This window comes from Thalassophryne amazonica, chromosome 13 (assembly GCF_902500255.1).
Source record: "Thalassophryne amazonica chromosome 13, fThaAma1.1, whole genome shotgun sequence".
Taxonomy (NCBI): Eukaryota; Metazoa; Chordata; class Actinopteri; order Batrachoidiformes; family Batrachoididae; genus Thalassophryne; species Thalassophryne amazonica.
Window position 1 is genome coordinate 90,633,109 of NC_047115.1, and position 26,120 is coordinate 90,659,228.

The window sequence follows — 26,120 nt, forward strand, 5'->3', positions numbered from 1 at the left end:
AGATATTTTCATTTGATTTTTTTTCCTGAAAACACTAACAAAAATTCAAGTTATTGGTAATAATTATAAATTATACTCTTAACGACCCTCAATAAAAATAAAGTTAAAAAAAGGTACTAAGAAAAACAACAAAGAGAAACCATTCGATAACAAAGAAAGCACTGCGGAACTACTTTAATGTTCATATGATTGATGAAATACTTCGATATGCGCAAAATATGTGCAGTTCTAAAAGCTGCCCCCCCCCCCACCGTTTTATTTTTCTGTTGAGATAAAGCAAAAAAAAAAAAAAAAAGCAAAAACACACAAAAAAGCGCCATCACAGGTGGAACCATTAGTGACACGCGTTTGTTCCCATACGGAGATTTAGTTTGAAGCACTGTTTCACTTCCTCTTCAGCTTCATAGCATAAGGGAACCACAGACGCTTGCTGTTTACTTTTTGTTCATCCAAGATTTATCAAACAAATATAAACTGAGCATAAGTGTTGTCCACCGAAAATGATTCCTTATACTGTCAACATCAAACTAGCGGCTCGGACGTTGACTGGCGCTTTGAATTTACAGAATAAAACGGCTGTAGATTGGTGAGTGCTGCTGCTGTTAGCATGTTTGAGTGATGCTTCACATGATAGCTGCTGGTTGCACAGTTTTGTTATTTTCTGGATTCCCATTATTGATGTTTCAAGATAATTCCATGTCCACATTCATATTCTGAAAACATATTTTCTCGACAGAAGTGGAGTCATTGTGTCATGTGATGTAATTCATGGGTTCGACTGAATCCTGCAGGCAACTATAAGCTTCTTTTAAAGCTTTTTTTGTGTGGCATAAGCCGTTTCCTAATTAAAATGAATTAAAAAAGTAAAAAGCATAGAAACATACTATGCCAGTATGCTAGCCATAGGAAAGGGAAAAAAAGGGCGTCTTAAGTCTGGATGTGAAAGTCTCCACAGAATCTGACTGTTTTATTGATACAGGGAGATTATTACACAGAACAGGGGCACGATAACCGAAAGCTCTATGACCTACAGACTTCTTATTCACCCTAGGGACACAAAGTAGTCCTGCACCTTTAGAACGCAAAGCCCGGGCTGGTACGTAAGGTTTAATTTGGTCAGCTAGGTAGGGAGGTGCCAGTCCGTGAACAATTTTATAGACTGGTAGCAGACCCTTAACATCTGATCTCACTGGGACAGGAAGCCAGTGAAGGGATGCCAAAATGGGTGATAGAGGAGCTTTATTGAACATGTACAAATTGTATGTAAGACAAGAGGATCGTAATAATTAAACAACTCCTAATTATAAAGAACACAGTGCTCATATGGCCAAGGGAGCATTGCGTTATATTTTGAAAGCCCTAATATCTGAAAAACCAATAAAGATGAATTTTGTTTGGTGATTGCAAGAAATAACATTAGTTTGTGAAAGTATGAAACAAATTAGAGATGGTCAGTCTGGAACATTTTCTGAAGACAATGGTTATCCATATGTAACCATATTTGTATTCTGAAAGTCTATTCATACGTAGCATTTCTCCCAATTGTCAATATAGGCCACATGATTATGAGGCTATGTACTTGTACATGTATTTGCTAATAATAGATAGATTACTAAACTATGTTAACCCTAACCATAACCCCTAACCATAACAAAGCTGTGCTACGTATGAATAGAATTTGGAATTATTACATACGGACAGCCACTTGGCCCTCTGTATTTCCACATTGAAGCATATCAAACCTTTCAACCTTTGGTATTGATTTCTCATAGTAATGTTTTGGTGAATAAGTATCATTCTCAAATAAATGAAATATTCTGATTTATGAGGCATTAAACATGATCAAAATCACGCTTGCATTTCAAATGCGTATTGCTCGTGTATGAAAAGGTCCACAATAAAAACAATTACACCACTGGAAAGAGCATGTCTCTTTATTCATATTTTCACACAATATGGAGCTGGTGTCAAACCAAACTACATTTATTCAGGTGTTAAATATGCTGTTTCACCACAAATAGAAATGTAAAATACAGATCCACTGTACTCAAAATAAATCACAAAATTGTATCAGTGAACTTACAGTGGGGAAAATAAGTATTTGATCCACTGTCAGTTTTGCAGGTTTTCCCACCTACAAAGAATGGAGAGATCTGTAATTTTTATTGTAGGTACACTTCAACTGTGAGAGACAGAATAAAAAAAAAATCCAGTAAATCACATTGTATGATTTTTAAATAATTACTTTGCATTTTATTGCATAAAATAAGTATTTGACCCCCTAGAAAAACAGAGCTTAACAATTGGTACAGAAACATTTGTCTGCCATTACATGGACATGTGCTGGCTTGAGTAGGGGGACCTTGCTGCCCTGCAGGATTTTAAACCATGACAGCATCATGTGTTACTAATGTAATCTTTATGACTGTGGTCCCAGCTCTCTTCAGGTCATTGACCAGGTCCTCCTGTGTAGTTCTGAGCTTTCTCAGAATCATCCGTACCCCACAAAGTGAGATCTTGCATGGAATCCCAGACCGAGGGAGATAGACAGTCATCTTGTATTTCTTCCACTTTCTAATAAATAATCATAACAGTTGTTGTCTTCTACCAAGCTGCTTGCCTGTTGTCCTGTAGTCCATCCCAGCCTTGTGCAGGTCTACAGTTTTGTCCCTGGTGTCCTTAGACAGCTCTTTGGTCTTGGCTATGGTGGACAGGTTGGAGTGTGATTGATTGAGTGTGTGAACAGGTGTCTTTTATACAAGTAACAAGTTCAAACAGATGCAATTAATACAGGTAAAGAGTGCAGAATAAGAGGGCTTCTTAAAGAAAAATTAACAGGTCTGTGAGAGCCAGAATTCTTGTTGGTTGGTAAGGGGTCAAATATTTTTTTATCCAATAAAAAAAATCATACAATGTGATTTTCTTTCTTTATTTATTTTTTCAGATTCTGTCTCTCACAGTTGAAGTATACCTACAATAAAAATTACAGACGTCTCCATTCTTTGTGGGTGGGAAAACCTGCAAAACTGACAGGGGGTCAAATACTTATTTTCCCCACTGTATATTTGTATTTCACGTCCAAACATCTTAACTCTGTGTTACTTTACGCTGTAGGAACCCTGTGTATAAATGTGTGTGCTTCATACTGGGGCAAAGTAGGATTGATTGATTGATTTTATTCTTAAACTCCGGAATATGGCCACCATGTCTGGAAGTGCCTCTGATGTCGATGCAATTCCAGGCATAGTTATTCTTGAAATGATACCTTGTTTTGAGCATCCATATCCCTCATAACAGCCAAGCTGTGAAGCTTCGTAAATTATTTTGTTTTTAAGTGGTTTACGGTTTGGGTTAGGAAGAGTCTGGGTTAGCGTATGTACTTTTGATTCTGGATAATGGCTTTGACAACATCTGAAAAAGGCCAGGGGGACGTGGCAAGTGCGGTTGCAATCCAGGACTCTGGATTGTTCCATTTGCAGCACCAGTGTCACACTCATGCTTCCAAACATGACCAAATAAAGAGTTCAGTCACACTAGTAAAGTCTTGAACATTTCTATAGAATTTGTATAAATGAAGAGACCATGAATGCCAATTAAACCTGATTAACCATAACTGTATCCCATTCTCCACAGGAGCATGTGGACTGTCATATGCCGTAATGTCAATTCTAAAATGTTCTGTTCATTCAAGAGGATTATAGTTAATGTAACAGGGTTTTATTATTATTGTGTGTGTGTGTGTGTGTGTGTGTGTGTACACACACACAGACTAGATTTAAAGCTGTACGGCCTTTCAAATTTCACAAAACTGACAAAATTTTGTTTCTTCTGAAATCAAAGCATCATAATGTTTGTGTTTTATTTTTGAAATGTTTCAAAATTACAGCTCATTTTAATGAAGAGATGGTGTTAATGACACCAACGAAACAATGACAATACTACATCAGTGTTCTAAAACCTTGACTAAGATGAAGAGAGACTAAAATGTTTTGCATGAAATCGCTCCTCTTTAGCTGCTTATCTGGGATTGGGTCGCAGGGGGAACGGCTACAGTTTGGGACCCCAAACTTCCTATCCTGGGCCACATTTGCCACCTCTGACTGAACTCAGTCAGGCGTTCCCAGACCAATGTGGAGATTTAATCTCTTTACCTAGTTCTGCGTCTGCCCTGGGGTCTCCTTCCAGGTGGATGTGCCTGGAACACTTCCCTAGGGAGACACCAGGGGGTGTCCTTACCAGATGCCTGAACCTCCTCAGCTGGCTCCTCTCAACATGAAGGAGCAGTGGCTCTACTCCGAGGTCCTTACGAATGACTGAGTTTCTCTCCCTATCTCTGATGGAGACACCAGCCACCCTCCTGAGGAAACCCATTTCGGCTGCTTGTACGCAAGATCTAGTTCTTTTGGTTATGACACAACCCTCATGACCATAGGTGAGTATAGGAATGAAGATTGACCGGTAGATTGAGAGCTTCACCTTTTGGCTCAACTCTCTTTTAGACACAACAGTACGCTACATCGATTCTCTGGCCAATCTCACGCTGCATTGTCCCCTCACTCGTGAACAATACCCTGAGGTACTTGAACACCTTCACTTGTGGCAAGATCGAATTCCCTAGGTGGAGTAGGCAGTCCATCGGTTTCCTGCTGAGAACCATGGCCTCAGATTTAGAAGTGCTATTTGTCATCCCAGCCACTCCACACTCAGCTGTGGACCAACCCAGTGAGTGCTGGAGGTCACAGGTGGATTATGCTAACAAGACCACATCATCTGCAAAAAGCAGAAAGGAGAACCTCAGCCCAGCAACGGCAGACAAACTACACCTCGATATTCTGTCCGTGAATATCACAAACAGGATTATGCCTGTTTTGGCCAATGTACTGCCGAACTCTCAAACACAGCTCTCGCTTTATGAGTACAGACAGTGGATGGCCCTGAGAAGGGACCGCCTCACTCCATACTCCTGCAGCATCTCCCGAGGTACCCAATCATACGCATACCCGATCCAAGTCCACAAAACGTCCAGCGACCGATTACCTCCTCAGTTGACGTCTAGAGTGCCATCCTTGCTGTATACAGCTTGGACGGTTCCCCAGTTTCCTCTGCTGAGGTGCCACACGGTTCTCCCCCAGAAGCACCTTGGTGCCGACCCAATGTCCTTCTCCATGGTTACTCTGAATTTCTCCCACACTCACTGCTTTGCTTCCCCCACAACAGAGGCTGCCGCTCTTGGGCCTGTCGGTACCTTGCAAACTGCCTCCGGAGTCTTCAGAGATAAAAGATTTCTTCTTCGTTGGGATGGCTTCCCTGACCACCGATGTCCACCACGGTGTTCAAGGGTTACTGCCCCTTGAGGTACCCAAGACCTTTAATTTCATCAAACGAGAGAAATACTCATCGATGACCATGTTTCTCATGCCAAAAACAAGACGATGACAATACTATTCCAGTTTTCTAAAACACTGACAAAGATGAAATGAACATGCATTGTTGTTGATGAAAAAAGACTAGACTAAAATGTCTTACATGAAGTAAAACTGAAATTAAATCTCTCTCCATTTTCATCTACAAGCTCTTGCTCCTTGAAAATGTTTCCAAAATGTGTCGCATTCAGCAGAGTTTGTGCTGACACCATTCTGATGCAAAATCTTCAAGGCAGGACATAATATATATAATGTGCCGTAGGCGCATTTTGAATGTGCGTGACATCTGCACATTCAAAATGTTTTAGAAATCCATTTTTAAAATAACATTGTCTCAGTTCTGTTTGATTCTCCTGGCTGCTGTCAGCTTCTCCATCTTCTGTCTTTGGGGGGGATCATCCTGCTGTGTTTGAGCATAGATCTGTAAAGGCCACTAGAGTTTATTTCTCAGTAACGTGTACAAAATATTTTAGAAACAGATTTATACAGAAATATGCTGTTTATGAGCGTTTTCCACCAGGTTGCTTTATTTTATTCGAGAAAGCATACTGCAGATGTTACCATGCATCTTTACTCTGATTAGGTGTCACCATGTGCTTCCCAGCATCCCTCACATGAGTTGGGGAAAGCGCCTTGGGGCAACTGTTTGTTGTGATTTGGCGCTATATAAAAAAAAAAATTGATTGATTGATTGATTCTGTCAGTGTGTGGTTGATGTTGATAGAGGAAATTTCATCCAGCTGCAGATGGTGAGTTTATGATGCCTTTTGGAGCAGGTCAGGTCATTTGATTTAAAGCCTGGAAGTGCCATCAATTTTCTCCAATTTTTATCCTGTTTGGTTTGAGAAAGAATTTTTAGATTTTCCTTCCTTCAAAATGCAATGGGAAAATTCCAGCCTCATAACTAATACATTATGTGTGTTAAGTGAGGAATGTACCGTGGCCTAGTTTGATGGTAGCAACTATTGAGTTTGCTTTCCAAGTTGAGGCATGCCATACATTGCTGCATGCATGTCATTTCTTGTCATTTCTGCACAGATGATTTTTTTTGGGGGGGGGGGGGGGGTAAAGAGAGCAAGAGAGACAGTGCAGATGGGATTCTAAAATGAAAAAGTGCTCTATAATGTACAGTTTTCTATCAGATAAAGAAGTGGTTATTTGACCACCAGTTTGAGCCTGCATTGTTGTGCCCCACCTGTTTTATTTATTTATTTGTTTACAATGTGCAAGTGTGCTGTGCTGTGAATATTTATGCCAACGGGGTGTGACAATGTGATCACTGATGATCTGGCCATTCAATTGCCTTTCAGCAAAACATCCATCCAAAGTAGACGTGTTGCCTGTTTGCTGTGTAGTGGTGCAAACAGACAAGTAATTTTATTGCAGCTGGACACAACTGCAACATACTGCAGGATTGGTGTTATTAAGATTCAAACCGTACTGTTCTTGGGTCTTTAGACACATCTCTCACTGGTTTTCTTTCCAGAGTCTTTCAAATCTTTGGCTTCTTACCCCCTGCCAGGCTTGTTTTGTACTGTGCGCCTCTCTTTGAATTTCTTGATGATACTTCTCACTCAGTTCGTGACACTTGGAAATGCTGTGATAACTCCCCCTGCTTTGTGAGCATCAACAGTTCTTTTTCTCAAGTCTAAACTGATTTCTTCTGTTTTTGGCATGATGCTTTCTTAAGTGACATATCAAACCTTTACAGAATTAGTTTATGCTTTGTCTACTACTTGATTTTACAAGCGTTGAGCATTAGGAAATTAAAGCGCTTCATTGGACAACAGTAGGTTGTTCTATGGTTCAGCATAAAGACCAGTTCTTAAGGGGGCTAATAATTTTGACCCTGGTAGTTTTTGGTTTTTATGAAATCATTTGGTTTCATTTGGTGCAAAATAAATAATGTAACTATCCAAACTTAAACTAGGATGTTTAGAAATACTGTGTTGAAAAGTCCTTGCTCTGTTAAAAAAGCACTTGGGGAAAATGTTGAAGAAAAATGAATGTGGTTGTGTGTATTAAAAAAAATATATTTTTTGTTCCTTTCTGTAATGCATGCCATAGCTTTTAATCTGATCTGTCAAACATGTACATTGGATTGACCTTAATGTGCCAACAGTATACTTTGTGCTTGTACAATCTCTAGTAATATAGTAATATTGGATATTTGATTGGGACAGTATTGGCAGGTACCCAGTTATTAATTGAGTCATATTGAGAGTGGAGACACACAGACACACATATCTGCACTCAAGTGAAATGGGAGCTGTTAAAAAACAGGAGCAGGAATGATGACTAGGGATGGGTATCGAAAACCGGTTCCGTATTTAAAAAAGCTAACACTTCCCCTCTCACTTGACTTTATCGCTAAAATACTTCCTACAGAAACTTCTTTCAGGCCTTACAATTGAATTCCTTCAGTTTTTTCTCTTTGATAAACCATTCAAAATGACAAAATATATTTTGCCTGCATGCTGAAGTTGGCCTGCATCAATTTTGTTTTTATTTTTTATTTTGATGAATTTCATAGACTGCGGTACAGCTGGTGCACAGGATGCGTGCTTCTTAATGATACTACAAGGTCTATTAGAAAAGTATCCGACCTTATTATTTTTTTCAAAAACCATATGGATTTGAATCACGTGTGATTACATCAGACATGCTTGAACCCTCGTGGGCATGCGAGAGTTTTTCACGCCTGTCGGTTACGTCATTCGCCTGTGGGCAGTCTTTGAGTGAGGAGTCGCCCACCCTCTCGTCGATTTTTTTTTTTCATTGTTTAAGAATAGCTCAGACTGCTGCTTTGTTTGATCAAAATTTTTTCAAAACTGTAAGGCACAACTGAGTGGACACCATTCGATAAATTCAGCTGGTTTTCGGTAAAAATTTTAACGGCTGATGAGAGATTTTGGTCTGGTAGTGTCGCCGTAAGGACGGCCCACGGCGCCTGACGGCGATCTGCGCTTCGAGGCGGCAGCGTCTCGCCGTTTCAAGTTGAAAACTTCCACATTTCAGGCTCTGTTAACCCAGTAAGTCGTCAGAGAACAGAGAACTTTCAGAAGAAGTCGGCATGAGGAGTTTATTCGGACATTCCATTGTTAACGGACATTTTATAATGAAAGAACGTGCGGGCAGAGTCGCATGTCGGACCCGACCGTGGGGGGTCGCGACAGGAAAAACACCTCCGTTGGAAACCTTAACGGGCAAGTTGGAACATGCCCAAGCTGTTAAACAATTTCTCAGTTACTCACTTGTTGAAAGCCATCAAAAGCCGCCTGAATTTTACAAATGGTTTTCAACACGGAGGTGTTTTTCCTGTCGCGGCACACACAGATTCGCCGAGTCGTCACGGAAACGACTCTGCGAATTTGCGCGCACGTCTTTCATTAAAAAATGTCCTTAAACAGTGGAATGTCCGCATAAAGTCCTCATGCCGGCCTCTTCTGAATCTTCTCTGTTCTCTCACGATGTCCTGGGTGAATTAAGCCTTAAATTAGGATGTTTTCAGCTCGAAACAGACCGACGACAGCACCTGGAGCGCTGCAGGACGTCCCGGTCCGTTTGAAGTCCTTACACCGACAGAAACACCCCATAATCTCTCATCAGCCGTTAAACTTTTCACCGAAAACCATCTTAATTTCTCGAATAGTATCCACTCGGATATTCCTCACAGATCCAGAAAAAATTTTGATAAAGCAACGCGCGCCGTCTGGAGCAGCGTGTGAAACAAAGGAATTCAGCCGAGAGGGTGGGACCACATCTCACTCAAGGCCTGCCCACAGGGAAATGACGTCACCGACACGCGTGAAAAAACTCACGCATGCGCACGAGGGTTCAAGCATGATTGGTGGAATCGCATGTCAATCAAATCCATATAGTTTTTTTTTTTTATAAAACTGCCGGTTAGTTTTATAAGATACCTCGTATGCTGTATGTGCCTGTGGGGTTTTCCTGTCCAGTGCTATGGCATTTATAGTAAGTACATATGCTATAACACGAGGCAGGTATCACTGAAAGAAGCTCTACACACAGATTTTTTTATTACAGTCAGGTTTCCACATACCCCAACATACAAAAAATATAAAATAGAAATTCATGTAATTAGGTCTCTGTAGTGGCCCCAAAATGCCTCTCAAATGCTCAAAACCTGTGGGCCCCCACCAGGTGTGCTGCCCCTGGACAATGCTGGGGGCCTATGGTGACCTGCGGGCCCCTGCTGATTTTCAGAGTTTTTTTTTTTTCATTGTCCATTCTCATCCCTGTCAATAGACTTTTTGCTTAACAATTCCCTTATCGGTTATGTTTTAATGCACATCACACCGGAGCTAGCTGCCGGCCGGAGATAGCGCTGACCACTTGCCATGATGAAAACACGTTTGTTTTTGTTCTTGCGCATGCTCCGCTGAGGAAACAAGATTAGCTGCACAATCAGTGGGAACGAGTCCGAAGATTTACCCAGACTGACAACAAATATGAGTAAATTAAGTACTTTCATACATTTTTTTGTGGTTTCTTGAGGCATTTTGTGAATGCAGAAACACACTCCTGTGATATAAATCAAGCATACCCTTGTACACGCTCCGCTGAGGAAACGAGATTAGCTGCACAATCAATGGGTACAAGTCCGATAATTTACCCAGACTGACAAAAAATTTGAGTAAGTTAAGTAATTTTATGCATTTTTTGTAATTTTTTTGAAGCATTTTGTGGCAGCTGTCATCCTTATTGTTGCATTGCTGTCACCTTCTGCATCAGTCCGTTATAGCAGTACTAAATGCTGTCAAGTCCAGTGTCTTACAATTATTTAAAAAGCCATCACTTTCCCCTCTCACTTTAATTTAATCTTTATTTAACCAGGTTTGTCCCATTGAGTTCAACACCTCTTTTACAAGGGAGACCAATAAGAATAATGCTGCATTTACACATAGGCAAGATGTGTTATGAATTTCATATTTGCGTCATTCTTGGCACATTTCTGACATTCTTAATGTGACTTAACACATCGGAATAGTTTTTTTAATAGTGCGTGTTGGTGTGTCATATTTGTGATTTTCGTGGAGCATGTTTTTGGCTGTCAAAAAATCTTCCATGAATGTCACGCGCCACCCTCATTTCGCTTCACGTCATGGAGGTCGCAACTGAGCATGTTGATCTGTCTTGATTAGTGATGATCCTTAATACAGCGTGACAGCGTTCATCTCTGATATCCGCACAATTAAACCCTGCTGCACCACATTTAGTTTCATTGCTGCAGTATGCTGAAGAAGGACAGTGACGCCAAGTTGGCTAAAAGTTTCAATCCAATGCTCCTCAGGGCACTCCTGCAGGTGTTCCACCTGCTGCTGCTGTGCCTGATGTGTGGGAAAACGAGCGAGATGAAAGCCGCGTGTAGCCACACATCTGGCTCTCTGTCTCCTTCTCCTTTCTGCCACTCCATGGCACAGAGCCCAACTAAGCATGCAGTCACAAAGTTCTTCTACTGTGGATTTTGAGGAGCAAACTGGAGTGATCTGAATTGATGGTACGATGAATATGGGGGTTTGTGGAGACAATTCGCCTCATTCTCAACGTGTCAGAACATAATGATGCACTGTTATGCGCGACAATGCGCAACAAGGTGGAACATTATTCTTGACCATGCGTAATGGTTCCTGATAATTCTGCAGCAACACGTGCCATTAATCGTAACACATGGTAACAGGTTACAGCAGTTCCTGAGGACACCTGACGCATCTGCCCCGAATCATTGCATTCATGATCAGCGGCCAAGAATGTATAATTTGTGGCATTTGTGACTTGCCGTCGTTATGTGTAAACGCAGCTTAAGAAAGCTTAAGAAAGATCATGAATATCGGCGCAGGAAATGCAAAGTAATTCTCTGTGGTAAAGTTAGAGGGATATAACAGTATAGTAGCAGGAAGGAGAAAAGTGACAATAATGTATGCTGTGGATCAAGACACCCATGTCTGAAAAGACATAGGCACCATTTAGGCAAAATGAAGAGGGTCAAGACCCCCCGCTGAAACAGACTGAAAGAAGAAACCCTGGACAACCTCCGTATGATTTCTATTGATGAGGCAGAAACATTCAGCTTTGAGTCAGCTTGCAACAACTGGGCCAAGATGAATAAAAGAAGAATTAACATTACTGCCTAAGCATTCTTTAATCAAATATATGATAGAAATGTACATATAACCGGGTCATTTAATGAAATGAGGTCACCATTACACAAGCCAATGTTATTGATCAGTAAAAACAGAGCAACCCTGTGTGCAGGGAAAAAAATACGAGGTCTATTAGAAAAGTATCCGACCTTATTATTTTTTTCCAAAACCATATGGATTTGAATCACGTGTGATTGCGTCAGACAAGCTTGAACCCTCGTGCGCATGCGTGAGTTTTTCCACGCCTGTCGGTTGCGTCATTCGCCTGTGAGCAGGCTTTGAGTGAGGAGTGGTCCAGCCCCCTCGGCGGATTTTCATTGTCAGGAAAGGGCGGAATGATTTGGGCTTTTTTTCCATCAGAATTTTTTCAGAAACTTAGAGACTGGCAGCTGAAAACCATTAGAAAAATTTATCTGGCTTTCGATGAAAAGTTTATGGGCTTCACAGAGAATAAGGACTGTTACTACAGCTTTAAGGACGGTTTTAAGGACGCTCGGCGCGCTGCGCTCCGTGCCGCCATCGAGAGCCACAAACCACCGGATCATTTCTAAACGGATGGCTCTGTGGATCCGAGACCGTCGTGTGCACTTTCTCTGGTTATCACAAGAGCTGGACATCAGCCATTTTCCAGCAGATTTCACTTTTAACAAGAGATTTTGTCATGGAAAGCCGAGCGGAGGCTTCACGCCTCACGACCAATTTGCTGATGGAGCAAGTCAAAGGAACACGTCCGTTTTGGTCTCACAGGACTGCTTTGAGATGGCGGTCAGACAGCTGTCTGTGGTTTTTCCATCGAGTAATTATCCGAGAAATTGTGGATGTGCCTGGACATGCCAGAACATGTCCCATGAGGCTTCATCACGGCGTTGCTTTGCGCCATGCGGCAAAACAACCTTTCAGCTTTCTATCCAGCCATAAATTTATTTCCTAGACATATGCTTTGACCATTTTCTTTGCTGATAAAATGTTGCATAATTTTTGGGACACCCGATATATTGATTAAATAAATGATAACACATGGAATTTTTCTTTTTTGAGTTTTTATCTGAAAGGGGGGACACCAAACCCCACAAAATGTCTGACACACAGCACCTATTATTTTGGTAAAAATAAACAGAAATCGCTTCAGCTAATTTATCTGAATTTACTTCTGATTTGATGGGTACAGCCGGTCTGCTCTGTGTCAGTCTGATCCCGTCAGATCTCAGAAGCTAAGCAGAGCAGCATTTGGTTAGTACTTGGATGGGAGACCTCTTTGGAACACCAGCGGCTGTGTGTGTGTTTTTCTAGGTAAAACTGGAGTTGCATCAGGAAGGGTATCCGGTGTAAAACTTGTGCCAATTACCAATGCGGATCTGGCTGTATCTGCTGTGGCGACCCCGAACAAAACCGGGAGCAGCCGAATGAACAACAACTTCTGATTTGATGGGCACACTGTGAAATTAATTTCCCAAATAGACAAGTGTCCTAATCACTCAGTACAGCTGCTGAGAGATGCCAAAAAATGTGTTGTCGAATGTAACCCGTAGTGTCCCGGTCTGTTACATTTAACACCCATGTTCCTAAACTGCTAATTTCTTCAATGAATACAACTTAGTTATGTTGTTTGAAATAGGCCTGGGCAATTTGGCCTAAAAATAAAATCTCCTATTTTTCAGAAAAAAAAACTGACTTTAGATTCTTTTCAGATTTTTTTCCTCCTACTTTTTAAAAGAAAACATTTAGAACAAATGACAGCGATAACTCAAAACAAGTTTTGCTTTTATTTGATCAAAAACTTAAAACTACCCCCTGCTTACCTCCTGGAATTGCAGCTCCAGCTGTTCTTTTGAAGATTGAATTTAGTTGAACAATAAAGTAACAGTCATCAATTATTCGCTTTATGTTTGTTTCACGCTGAAGTCCTAATATAGAAAAAAGTATAACATGACTCATCTCAATAGTGGATTCTATTGTATTCCCCATGGTCCATATATTCATATCTTACAGTCTATAGCACCTTGTTAGGAAATTTAAAAAGTGACCCTCATGATCCATTCTCCTGACATGGCCTGAAGGCGCCTTTTGCCAAGAATGGTGAACATGCTGCCCATGTTGGCGCGTTCCAAGACCTGTGTGTTGGGCACCCTGTCCTTCCATCCGATGTGCAGAATTCGTCTAAGGCACCTCAGATGGTAGCTGTAGAGCTTTTTCTCATGTCTGGCGTAGGTGGCCCATGCATCACTACAGTAGAGGAGTCTGCTGAGCATGCAGGTCTGGTAGACATGCAGTTTTGTCTTCTCAGTGAGGCTAGAGGCGTCATGCCACTGCTCTCTGAATAAAGGGACTCTAAGGGGGTTACATAGGGATCAACTTTGGTCTGTTACACCACTATCAATTTGTCCTGGCCTGTACCTCTTGTGAGACTCTTGAAAGTGTATCCAAGGAGAGGTATTAGCTGTGATTGAAATGGAAGGTTTCCCCTGTCATTTTCCAGCTAATGTGTGGTGAAATGATGGTTCCACTTTGCAAGGTGCTGAACCGTCCCTGGGACCAACTTTTGCGAATGAGATTGAGAATGAGAAAAGTGCTGTACCTCCACCTTCCCCACCCTTTGTGTTCTGTCTGGTCTGGGTATTGAACATGTGCGCTCACAAGCCAGTTTCTGTCACTTTTAGACCATCGCTTCTCCAATTTGTGCAAAGGAGCAAATGTGTCAATCATGAGATCTTAGAATTTGATTATATGGTACTGTTTTTCAATCATGTATTCATATACATATATTACATTGTGTCTCTTTTTCACTCACAACTGCTGCTGAGCAGTAGAAGGTAAAAGTTCACTCATCTTCTTGCTTTTATCTCATTTCACCCTCTTCTTTTCTACTTTACTCTTCCAGGGGTTGGCAGGGACTGATTGCACAGGGATGTCACTCCAGCATTCTCATCATCGACCCAAAGACAGCTCAGACCATACAGGTGTTGGAGAGGCACAAAACCAACGTGGTGAAGGTGAGATGCTCAGGCAGCCTGTTCGTGAACCTGTTGTTGATCTGATGGTGTTTCATGTCTGTCATGAGACAGGATGACCATAAGCAGACAGGCAGAAAAGAAACAGAAATCTGATTGAGGTTTGATTAGTTTTAGTGGAGTGTGTCGCCGGTTAAGATTAAAGATAATTTAGTAATTTTATGGTGAAAGCAGTGTGGGATGTTCACAGAGTTGTGGACTGTTTGTCAGTCATCAAGATGTCTCAGATTGTAAAAGGATATTTGATATTTATTTGATCTCCATTAGTTGTAGCCAGTACAGCTACTCTTCCTGGAGTCATCCCAACATGGTGCTCACAGAACAGTATTTCCACCAGCCTTCACAACTCCACACTACTATACAAGGTCTGTTAGAAAAGTATCCGACCTTTTTATTTTTTCAAAAACCTGATGGATTTGAATCACGTGTGCTTGCATGAGCCAACCTTCGTGCGCATTCGTGAGTTTTTTCACGCCTGTCGATTGCGTCATTTGCTTGTAAGCAGTCTTTGTGTGAGGACGGGTGTAGTCTCTCGTCGTTTTTTCTTTGCAAGGAAAATGGTGGAACAACTGGAGCAGCGTGACTGCTTCAAATGTTGCCAGAAACTGGGCGACAGCCAGGTGGAAACCATTCGGATTATTCGGACGGCTTTCGGTGAAGATTCTATGGACATCACACAGATTAAGGAGCGGTACAACCGGTTTAAAGACGTCTGCACAATGGTGGAGAGCGAGCCGCGCTCCGGGCGGCCATCAACATGCTGAAACGACCAGATCATTTCCAAAGTGAACGCTGTGGTGATGCGGGACCGTCATGTGACTATCCGAGAAATTGCGGAAGAGGTGGACATCAGCACTTTTTCGGCACATTCCACTGTGACAGAAGATTTGGCCATGAAAAGAGTTGCAGCGAAATTCATGCCGAAGCTGCTGACTAAGCAAAAGCGCCACCGTGTTGAATTCTCACAGGACATGCTGGACTCCAAAAAATGATGCCCACCTCTTACACCATTTGGAAGATTCAAATGGCTTTCGGTGGCTTTTCAGTCGTGTGGCTATCCGAGAAATTGTGGAAGAGGTGGGCATGTCGCAACATGTCCTGTGAGGCTTCAACACTGTGGCGCTTTTGCTCCGCCATCAGCTTTGTGCCGAAGCCATCGGACTACACCCATCCTCAAACAAAGGCTGCTTACAAGCAAATGACGGAATCGACAGGCGTGAAAAAACTCACGCATGCGCACGAAGGTTCAAGGTTGGCTCATGCAAGCACACGTAATTCAAATCCATCAGGTTTTTGAAAAAAATAAAAAGGTCGGGATACTTTTCTAACAGACCTCGTACATATATAAATAATGTAAACAGAGGTACCCTTTCCCTCCACCAACACACGCACGCACACTCTCACCTGCACACAGGACCTAGTTTATAGAGCTACCTTAGACTCAATATGGTTAGTTACAATTAATTCATACCACCATCCCATCCTCAATCTCAGGTCCTCTACCTGGACTTTGGGTGGAAACCTCTGTGCATTGTCATGTCTTGACATCAGTGTCATCTATCTCCTCCTGTGGCTAAGTTATTATTCTAGCTGGGTGTCTGATGACTGGTAGGGCATATGGATTGATGTCTCGGATATTATTCCTACCATTGAGATGGCTTCTCAGCACCTGTCTTACCTTCTGGAGCTATTTGGTTGTGGCTGACCTTCTTGCATCTTCATCATGGTTCCCATTGGTTTGTGGGATTCCCAGGTACTTGTAGCTGTCCTGTATGTCTGCTGTCCTGCCTTCTAGCAACTCCACCCCCTCTCAGTTTGGGCCACCTTCCCTCTCTTTATCACCATTTGGCCACACTTAATCCAAATGACATCCCGATATCCTTGCTGTAGATCCTGGTGAGGTGGATCAGTGAGTCAATGGAGGTGGCTAATGTTAACTCCATCCCTGAATTGATGTCTGCAGCCGCTCTTTGAGATGAGTTGGCTGAATGGGTTGAGGCCTATGCAGAACAGCAGCAGGGACAATGAAACACCGTGGTATATTCTGTACTTGATGGTGACAATTGCCCTAGGATTGGCCTCCAATGACATCTTCCACATTCCCATTGAGTACCTGATGAAGGTTTTCAGTACACTGTTAGCCTTGTATAGAGCCAAGCACTCCATGTGTGAGGCATTGACTCATATGCCTTCCTGTAGTCAGTACAGGCTGTGCTCACATTGGTGTGCCTGGTGTACTGCTCGGTCAACTGGTAGCTAATGCTTTGACCCTCTGGTATTGTTTCCAGTGCCCTTCTGAGCTGTGGTCATGTGTTGACTTGTGTACCTACTCAACTTGCTTGCTATGATGCCTGATAGGATCTTCCATGTTGTGGAGAAGCAGGCAACTGACTGGTAGTTTAAGGGTGTCATACCCTTTTGGGGGTCCTTTATGATCAGGATTGTCCTGTCTTGTGCTTCCAGTCTGGGTGAGTACCTGCTGTTGGTAGCCCATCCATTTGCACTGCCAGGCGCACATGGAGTGCTGTTAGCTTCTTCAGCCAGTAGTTGTGGATCATATCAGGCCCTGGTGCTGTCCAGCTCTTCATCCCTGAGACTCGTGTTTGAATGTCGACCTTTGTGATGTTGACTGGTTCTTGTTCTGGGAGGTGTCTGTGGTGTGCTCCTAAGTCCATCAGCCACTTGGCGTTGGTGTTATGTGATGCTTCTTTCTTCCATATGTTCTTCTGGCATTGCTCAGTCTCAGGTCTGGGCAGGTCTGTTCGTGTATTACTGTTTTCCCTTTCAGCAGGAAGTACACCCTGGATGGGCCATTGAAGAACAGACCATTTTTATTCTCTTGGCTTCTGCTTCTCTGGTGTATCTCTTCAACCAAGTAGCCAGAGCTGTGAGCCTTTGTTTGACAGGTTCCACTGCCTCAGTTACGGACATGTTGTTGTGCTTATCATGACACACACACACACAGTGTCTGTTGTCTCCTTGTTTGCTTTGTCTCCGTTCTTGCACTGATTTCCCAAACGTACTGCAACAAACACTTATGATGAACCTAAAACTTCGTATGTGGAAGTCCAGCCTGCTCATTTTTCTAATGACATGGATCATAATTTACTTGGTGCAAAATGCTGGAACTTTTAACGGAGTGTGCACTCTGCGTTGCTTGATAAATTGTCTGCAAGTACCATAACCTACACATCAGAAATCTCTCTGCACCCAATATTAATTTTAAAATGTTTTCAGGCCCGCAGTAATCTGGTGAAGAAAGAAAATCATAGCCTTTTTTTTAAATGTTGTCTTTTTTTGTTGTTTTTTTAATAAAGTACCATACCATTGGAAGCTTGGCATGTGAGAAAGAGAATGTTTTCATAGCCTCTGGCTTGTTTCTCTCTTCATCTTCAACCGCTTAGTCCAGTCAGGGGTTGCAGGTGCTGGAGCCTATCCCAGCAGTCATAGAGCACAAGGCAGGGTACACCCTGGTCACCACACCAGTCTGCCACAGGGCCACATATCGACAAACAAACGCATTCACACTCGCACGCACACCTACGGACAATTTAAAGATTCCAGTCCACCTAACCTGCAAGTCTTTGGATGTGGGAGGAAGCTGGAGCACCCGGAGAGAACTCACACAGATAGGGGGAGAATGCACTATCTCCACACAGAAAGGCCACAGGTGGGAATCGAACCCATGACCTTCTCGCTGTGAGGTAGCAGTGCTAACCACTAAGCCACCATGCTGCCGGTGCAATTAATATATTCTATAAATCAAAAAAGTCCGAATCAGAGTATTGGAATGCCTACTTTGAAAATAAAATGTTATTGTTATTGTTTTTGTTTTGAATTTAAAACAAAAATAGGCCAGCTGTAATTACTCCTGCTTTTCGAAATCATTCACAATCATTCGTGGTGGCACAGTGGCTTAGTGGTTAGCACTGATCCTTCACAGCAAGAACATTGTGGGATCACTTCCCACTCTTTCTGTGTTGAGTTTGCATGTTCTTTCTGTGTCTGTGTGGGTTTCCTCCAGGCACTCCGGTTTCCTCCCACAATCAACAACACTCTGACAAAGAGACAAAATAAAACAGTCCTCTGATCACAAAACGACATCCCGATGTCGCCAACCGAACGGCCCCCCTAAAAGTCGGTCCCTCCGATGACGTGGTTCACCTCGTTTCTGCTTCAAACTGCACTCCAGTCATCATCTATCTCAGCGACAGATACTGTGTGACAGATACGAGGTCTGTTAGAAAAGTATCCGACCTTTTTATTTTTTTCAAAAACCATATGGATTTGAATCACGTGTGATTGCATCAGCCAAGCTTGAACCTTTGTGCGCATGCGTGAGTTTTTTCTCACCTGTCGGTTGCGTCATTTGCCTGTGAGCAGGCTTTGAGTGAGGTGTGGTCCACCCCTCTCGTCTATTTTTTATTGCGAATAAATGTCTGAACGATTTGGAGCTTTGCTGCATCAATGCATCAAAATCATTTGTCCAGAAACTGAGACCTCCAGGTGGACACCGTTCGGAAAATTAATATGGCTTTCAGGGACGATTTTATGGGGATTACACAGATTAAGGAGTGATCCAGACGGTTTAAAGACCGCCCACAACTGCTGAGAGCGCGGCGCGCTCCCAGCCCCCATCGACAGGCTGACACCCCGCTGGAACAACCAGATCATTTCCAACGTGCTGTTGATCCGGGACCTCGTCTGACTTTCACAAAAAGGCTGAAGATGTGGACATCAGCACTTTTTCGGTACATTCCACCATTACAGGAGTTTTTTTCATGGAAAGAAAAGCGGAGGGACGCGCCACGGAGCCGTTCATTACGCGGGACAAAACCACCTCGGTGTTGGTCTCACAGGACGGCTTTCAGGTGGATTTCAGATGGATTCTGGTTGCTTTTCAGTCATGTGATTATCCGATTGTGATTGTGCATGAGCTGGACCTGCCCCAACATGTCCTGGAAGGCTTCATCACGGCGTTGCTTTGCGCCATGCAGCTCCACCGCGACGTGCGGAATTCCTCCGCACGTCTGTCCCAATGTGCCGAAAAAATGCTGATGTCCACTCTTTTCACAATTCCTGTGCTAGTCAAATGACATACCGGATCAAGACAGCGTCCAGTTTAGAAATGAACGGCACATTCCACTGTCCCACGTGTTTGTGTTTGTCCCACTCTGTTTTTTTTTTGTTTTTTTTGTCCATTTTAAAGTAATGGAGATCATTGTAGATGAACAGCCTATAATTTTTTTGCACCGGCGTATAAGTTTTCCCCTCTCCAATGAACTTTTTAATCAAACTACGCTGTTCTTCTGAACAATGTCTTGAATGTCCCATTTTCCTCAGGCTTTCAAAGAGAAAAGCATGTTCAACAGGTGCTGGCTTCATCCTTAAATAGGGGACACCTGATTCACAACTGTTTGTTCCACAAAATTGATGAACTCACTGACTGAATGCCACACTACTATTATTGTGAACACCCCCTTTTCTACTTTTTTTTTTTTTACTAATAGCCCAATTTCATAGCCTTAAGAGTGTGCATATCATGAATGCTTGGTCTTGTTGGATTTTTGAGAATCTGCTGAATCTACTGGTGGTACCTTGTTTCCTATGTAACAGTAAGAAATATACTGAAAACCTGGATTAATCTTTTTACTCACATAGCACTATATTATTCTGAACACTATTGTAAGTGATATTTACACAATCGGGGCACTAAACAACATATACAAGAAATATAGTTACTACATATTATTATAGGAGTCAGCTCCTGAAACCTAAATGTTCATACAGGAGAAGATTGTAGTATACATCTACCTAGTCTGTAGACTTGTTGTAAAACTACATTGTAGCTAGTAGGCTAAGCTATAAATATGGTTGTTAATTATAGAAACAGAAGCTATGATGTAATATGTTTTAGGTTTCTATCTAAAGTTCACCCTACTAGCTTACTATAGGAAGATAAATTCCATAGTCTACATGCTTTCTAATGGAAACCCCAAACTTGATACTATCTGTTGATATCTATTAAAAAACCCATAAAGTGAAGAACAATTAAAAATCTACACCATGTAAAATAAAAATCACAAAAAAATAAGCTTAACTATAGCCAGATGAGCTACCGTTAATTTAGCCATTAACTAGCCAGCCGTACCTTGCCAACCAACAAAGTTAAAGCCGGTAACTGCAGATTAAAGCACAATATATACAGGGATAAACACAGGACAGTTTCAGAACATGATTAATGATTCAAAATTTGATTACCTAGATGATCTGTTGATAATGAAATGTGAAAGAGAAAGTAGTTTCAATTTCAATTTATTTTCATTTATATAGCGCCAAATCACAACAAGTTGCCTCAAGGTGCTTCACACAAGTAAGGTCTACCCTTACCAACCCCCAGAGCAAGCATACAGGTGACAGTGGCAAGGAAAAACTCTCTCAAGGGTTCAAGAAGTTCAAGGTTGCCATATAGAAATTTAATGTGAATAAATCTGGTTAGAGCTAAGCGCCTGGTCAAAAACTCCGCCCAGTTGGCATTAACTTTTTTGGGGGGGAGAAATTTATTTGAACACACATCAGATACAGAGAATGACAAATACCTTTTCTTCTTTGGCTGATAAAAAGATAAGATGACCGAGTTGTCTAAATACATCCTAGAACAGGAAAGCTTTTAAAAGAAACACTTTTGAAAATTACAATTCATTAATAATTCAAGAAATAAAATTTAACATACATTAACAGTTATAATAGGCATTATATGAAAGAACCGTATTAACAGATTAACTTGGAATATAAATTTTGTCTTTTGGCTAACTATGGTAGCAGTTAAAGAATTTACAAGTTATCGCTTTTGTTAGAGAGTTTGCTTTCACACTGGAGTGTGTCTGTGTTCTTCCTCCAGGTGGCACTGTGGCTACAATGCATTGTGGATTGTTTTATGAATCCTGGTCCTTTGTGCCTGGCTGGTGGAACTGATCGGCTTTATTGGTCAGACATGGACAAGACTGCTTTGAAGGCCCCTTCTGGAGGCTTCCCCAAAACACGGTCACCTTGGTTCAATGATTACTTGTGTGACCATAAAGCTAGAGGTCTAAAATGAAAATGGCGTAGTTCAGAATTAGAAGTATTCCACCTCGTGTGGCGTGATGCTATCTCAGACAATAAGCATGCACTACTGGCTACAAAGGGGGCCTGTTACTTTGATTTGATCAACAAAACAAGCATAAGTCAAAGGTCTTGTTTGACACGGTGGCAACACTTTCTTTCATTCTAAAGCAATGGCTCGGATTTAAAGAGGATGTACAGACTAGGGATGCACCAATCTACATTTTTTCACTTCAGATCCAATCCCGATACCTGAATTTGGATATCTGCTGATACCGATACTTTTGCAATACCAGAGTTCTGTTTGCTACAACACTAGTGATAATATTACTATTATCACTACTGTCGATTTTACATGAGGATATTTTGTATTCCCAGTTATACAGCTTCATGATGAAGTGTTTAGAGAAGGATTTTGTCAAACAGATTTCTTTTTTGTTCCTTTTTTTAAATCCTTTTTTGAAGAGCAGAGTGGCACATTTGCATTGCACTCATCTTCAAAGGCGTTGTGTGCCTTACCCGCTGCAGCCTTGATGAAAAGAGGCTTGGTTCAGATGCAGCTCGCTGATGGGGAAAAAAGTAAAAACAAGAAAACAACAACAAAAAAACATCATCATCCTTGGGCCTGTTTAATGAATTCAGTTGGTGAAGAAAGGTAAAATGTTTCTGAACCTGTGCATAAAAGGTAAACCACAATTCTACTCTTTTTTTTGCACTTTTTACTGATCATTACTCTGTCATGATTAAATCATTTTTACCTTGATGCAATTTATTTTTTTTTTATGTGTGTTTCTTCATTTTGAACCATGTCCGAGCTTTGTGGTGTCAGAGGGTCCTTTCAAAGATTCAGCATACACTAAGTGGACTTTCCAATATCAACAGGCAAACTGTTCCACAGTGTAGGAGCACAGTTGGCAAAGGCCCTTTAAACTCTTGAGTTCTTAACTCTGGGGGCACAGAACAACCTTGCATCCTGTGATTTCAGGGCACGAGAAGGCACATTAGGTTTAACAAGTTCAACAAGGGCTCTTGTATCAGTCTACATTGGCAGTTGTGCACTGGAATTGCTTCAGAACTGGAAAAAAAATGTGCATTGGCCCTTCTCCAGTTCAGAGGTTTTCCTAAAATCCGATCTTGAGTAGAGTTTCTATTTATACATTGGTATCAACACTGGTGTAGTGTATTTTCACGTATCAGTACTGACTAGTAAAATGGTACTACGGCAACATTACATAATAGTGTGATGGATAAGGAAAGAAATCATGCACTGTTTGAACAAGTCACCCAAATTTTGTTCCTATTTATGGATTTAAACGAAATGAATTTTCCAAATAAGTCCTGCACTATATGGTAAAGTATGTCTTTATAGGGCACATTTTCTAATAAGGTTTTAACAAGAGAATCTGGACGATGCTTGAATCTGGTAAAGGGTCATCTGAAATGGAGAGGGAGGAAAAGCAAAAAGATTTTTTTTTTTGACAAAAGGTTATCACAGTTACCAGCTATTTGGTATGTGTTGGTTTCATAATAACTAAGCCCTAGTCACACCAAGAAACTTATGAGGAGCTGATTCTATACGTCTGAGTTTTTTGTCTGACAGAAATAATTTTCCCATCCAGAAAATGCACACCTTGTCAGTTGTTGTCCGTGTGAAAGTTTTGGTATGTTAAAAACTTTAAGCGGATATCAGGCGGAGAACTTTGCCGCTACTTGCATGTTTTTTGCCATTTTGTCATGTTATTTATTTTTCCTGCTTTTGTCCGACTGTTCATTCTTGCTTTCTGATTGGTCAAAAGTCCAGCAAGCGGAAAAAGGACAGACACAGTAATTGCAGCTCCATCTCTGGACGAAATAGATAACACGCTCTCTTTCTCTCTCTCTCTCTCTCTCTCTCTGTCTTTCAATGAGGTGAAGCAGCGAACCTATTTATGTGAGGAAACATAACTTCATGCTTTCAGAGCGCCAAACTCTGCTCAAATGCAGCATATTTGTCTATAAACTGGGAAAATATTTCTCCTCAGCGCAAAACTCAGTGGAAATGTGACGTCATTTGTACGGGCCGAGATGAAAACAAAATGTATTTTTCTATTCTGTATCTACTAAGTGAATCGAATAAACTACTTGAAATATTCACAGGCTTTCTGTTCTCCTGCATGACTGCATACATGAAATTGAAGTGCCATATTAATGTAATGCAGTGGAAAAACATCAACAATTGAACTATTTCTCTACAGAAATGTTTGATGTTTGTTTATTTTCTGAGTTACAAAAGTTCAGTCTAACTTGTCAAAGATTTGGGCACTGATGCTGAAAAAGTTAATTCAGTGCTTTAAGGTTCATTGCAGAGCAGATCGTTCAGTGGATGAGGAGCTGGCCTGCCAGTATGTAGACCTGCTCATGCTACCTGTCTGTGTCCTTGGACAAAACACTTAATCTGCATCGTCTCAGTCCATCCAGCTGTAAACTGGTACCAGCCTTGGCTGGGGAGTAACCTTCAATGGACTTGTGTCCTGTCCACGGGGAAATCAGAGATGACCACTGCCCTGAAGGCCCTGAAGCTCGAATGGCTTCAGGGCCTATAAAAACTTACTTACTGCCACCTGGAAAGAAATCTGAAGGAAGCGGCAAATGGTGACAGTCCAAACATATGTTTGGTTTGTGGTGTTACGCCGCAGTCACATTAGCTACAACTGATAGCAAGTGACAGAGGCAAAGCGCTGACTTGCCATTGATTTTCAGTCAGAGCAGGCATTTTGCAGTGGCAAGAGACAACTGTTGCTCTGTCTCCAGCCAGGTGGGGCCAAAATAGACTTGAAGTCTGTTGATGCAAATACTGATTGACGCGACATGGCGACTGCCAATCAGAGTGCATAGGCAGCGTAACATCAGCCGGCTGCTCAATCGAACAAAATAATCGAAGTTGGCATAAAACTCTGAGACAGTTTTATTTCTGTATAGATCTGTTTCTCATATATTTTGAAAAAGTTAGTGAGAAATCGACAATTCTAAATTGAAAAACACTGTTATTGTAAGGAGATAACACCTCTGAAGTGATTTACAAGAGATCTTACAGAGATGTTTGTGTGCAACACCCACCAAGTGACAAAGCCAAGTGCATGTCGTCATCAGCTAATCAGCTAATGTGACCGTAGTTTTAGAGAGACTCGATTCATCATCAGCAGGTCTTTGAGAAATCTTACTGTGAGTAGAAAAACTGTTCAGGATCCACTTCAGAGAAGTCTTAAAAATCTACTGCATGTTTTTTTTCACCGTCTTTCGTCTTTAGAATTCTGGCAGTGGCTTTGTAATGTTGACCTGTTTGACTGTGTTTGCATGTGTTTCGTGTTTGTAGGTAAAATGGTCCAGAGAAAACTACTACCACAACTTGAGTTCACCTTACTCTCTGCGGCTGGCTTCAGGTGATGCCTCTGGAAAGATCATCGTCTGGGATGTGGTCAGTGGCACTGCTCACTGTGAGATCCAGGAGCATTCCAAACCTATTCAGGGTAAGGGCTCCTTCACAAGCCCAGTGCTCTCCTGACATGCTTGGAATTTCTCTTGCCATGTCTTGTGTTCTTGTCCACTTGACCCTCACTGCCTTACTCGCTTTTTCTTTCAGACTTGGAGTGGCTGTGGAGTCAAGATGTGTCTCGTGATCTTTTGTTAGCTGTCCACCCTCCTAACTACATAGTTCTGTGGAACGGAGACACAGGCACCAAGCTGTGGAAGAAGAGCTACGCTGAGAATATCCTGTCATTTTCTTTTGACCCCTTTGACCTCTCCAACATGGCATGTAGGTGAACAGCAGAGTGCGCCTTCAACCCCCATCCTATGCATCCTATTAGGTTGCCGGTTGATTATGGGGACAATCAGAACAAAATTTTGGATGGTTCAAAGCTTGCGGCAGCTTAGCCGGTGGTCTGTAACTTCCTGGGAACCCTACTGCTAGCTGACAGCATTAGATTTGTACGAAACATTGATGCAGATCTGTACCTGTTCTGTTATCCTAAAGCTCACCGCAGCAACAGGCAGTGAAATATTCCATCCCATGACGATGTGTCACCATTGACAAGGTCACTGCCAGTTTCAGCTCTGCCCCTTTTTGCGGATTTGGATGCCGTTTGCATCCCGATTTCTATCTGGAGCCCACCTGGAAACTGGCGGGTACATGTGGGCACTAGACTTTAGTTTTTGTGAAATTGTTGGGACAATGACTAAAATTGTATTCAACACCATTTCATGAGGACCTGTTACATTTTTTTCTCAATTGCTAAGACACATCTCTCGAAAGCTGTTCTCCTTTTCTCTAAACTGTGAACACAAAACACAGTTTTCAAGCTACATTCACAAAACCCCAGACTTTTCTTGCAAAACCAAACTTTCACCTCAAAACAGTTGCTCAAAACTGTGCTTAAAAC

At 41.8% G+C, this 26,120-nt stretch overlaps 1 protein-coding gene across 1 annotated transcript in view; it reads left to right on the forward strand.

Moving 5' to 3' along the window:
* Nucleotides 1–383: 383 nt before the first annotated feature.
* Nucleotides 384–26,120, forward strand: part of LOC117523180 (WD repeat-containing protein 11-like) — a 378,317-nt gene continuing 352,580 nt past the window's right edge. The window contains 4 exon segments of the mRNA XM_034184623.1: nucleotides 384–586; nucleotides 14,469–14,580; nucleotides 25,055–25,208; nucleotides 25,322–25,495. Of these exon segments, the coding sequence (XP_034040514.1) occupies nucleotides 501–586; nucleotides 14,469–14,580; nucleotides 25,055–25,208; nucleotides 25,322–25,495 (526 nt within the window). The 5' untranslated portion in view covers nucleotides 384–500.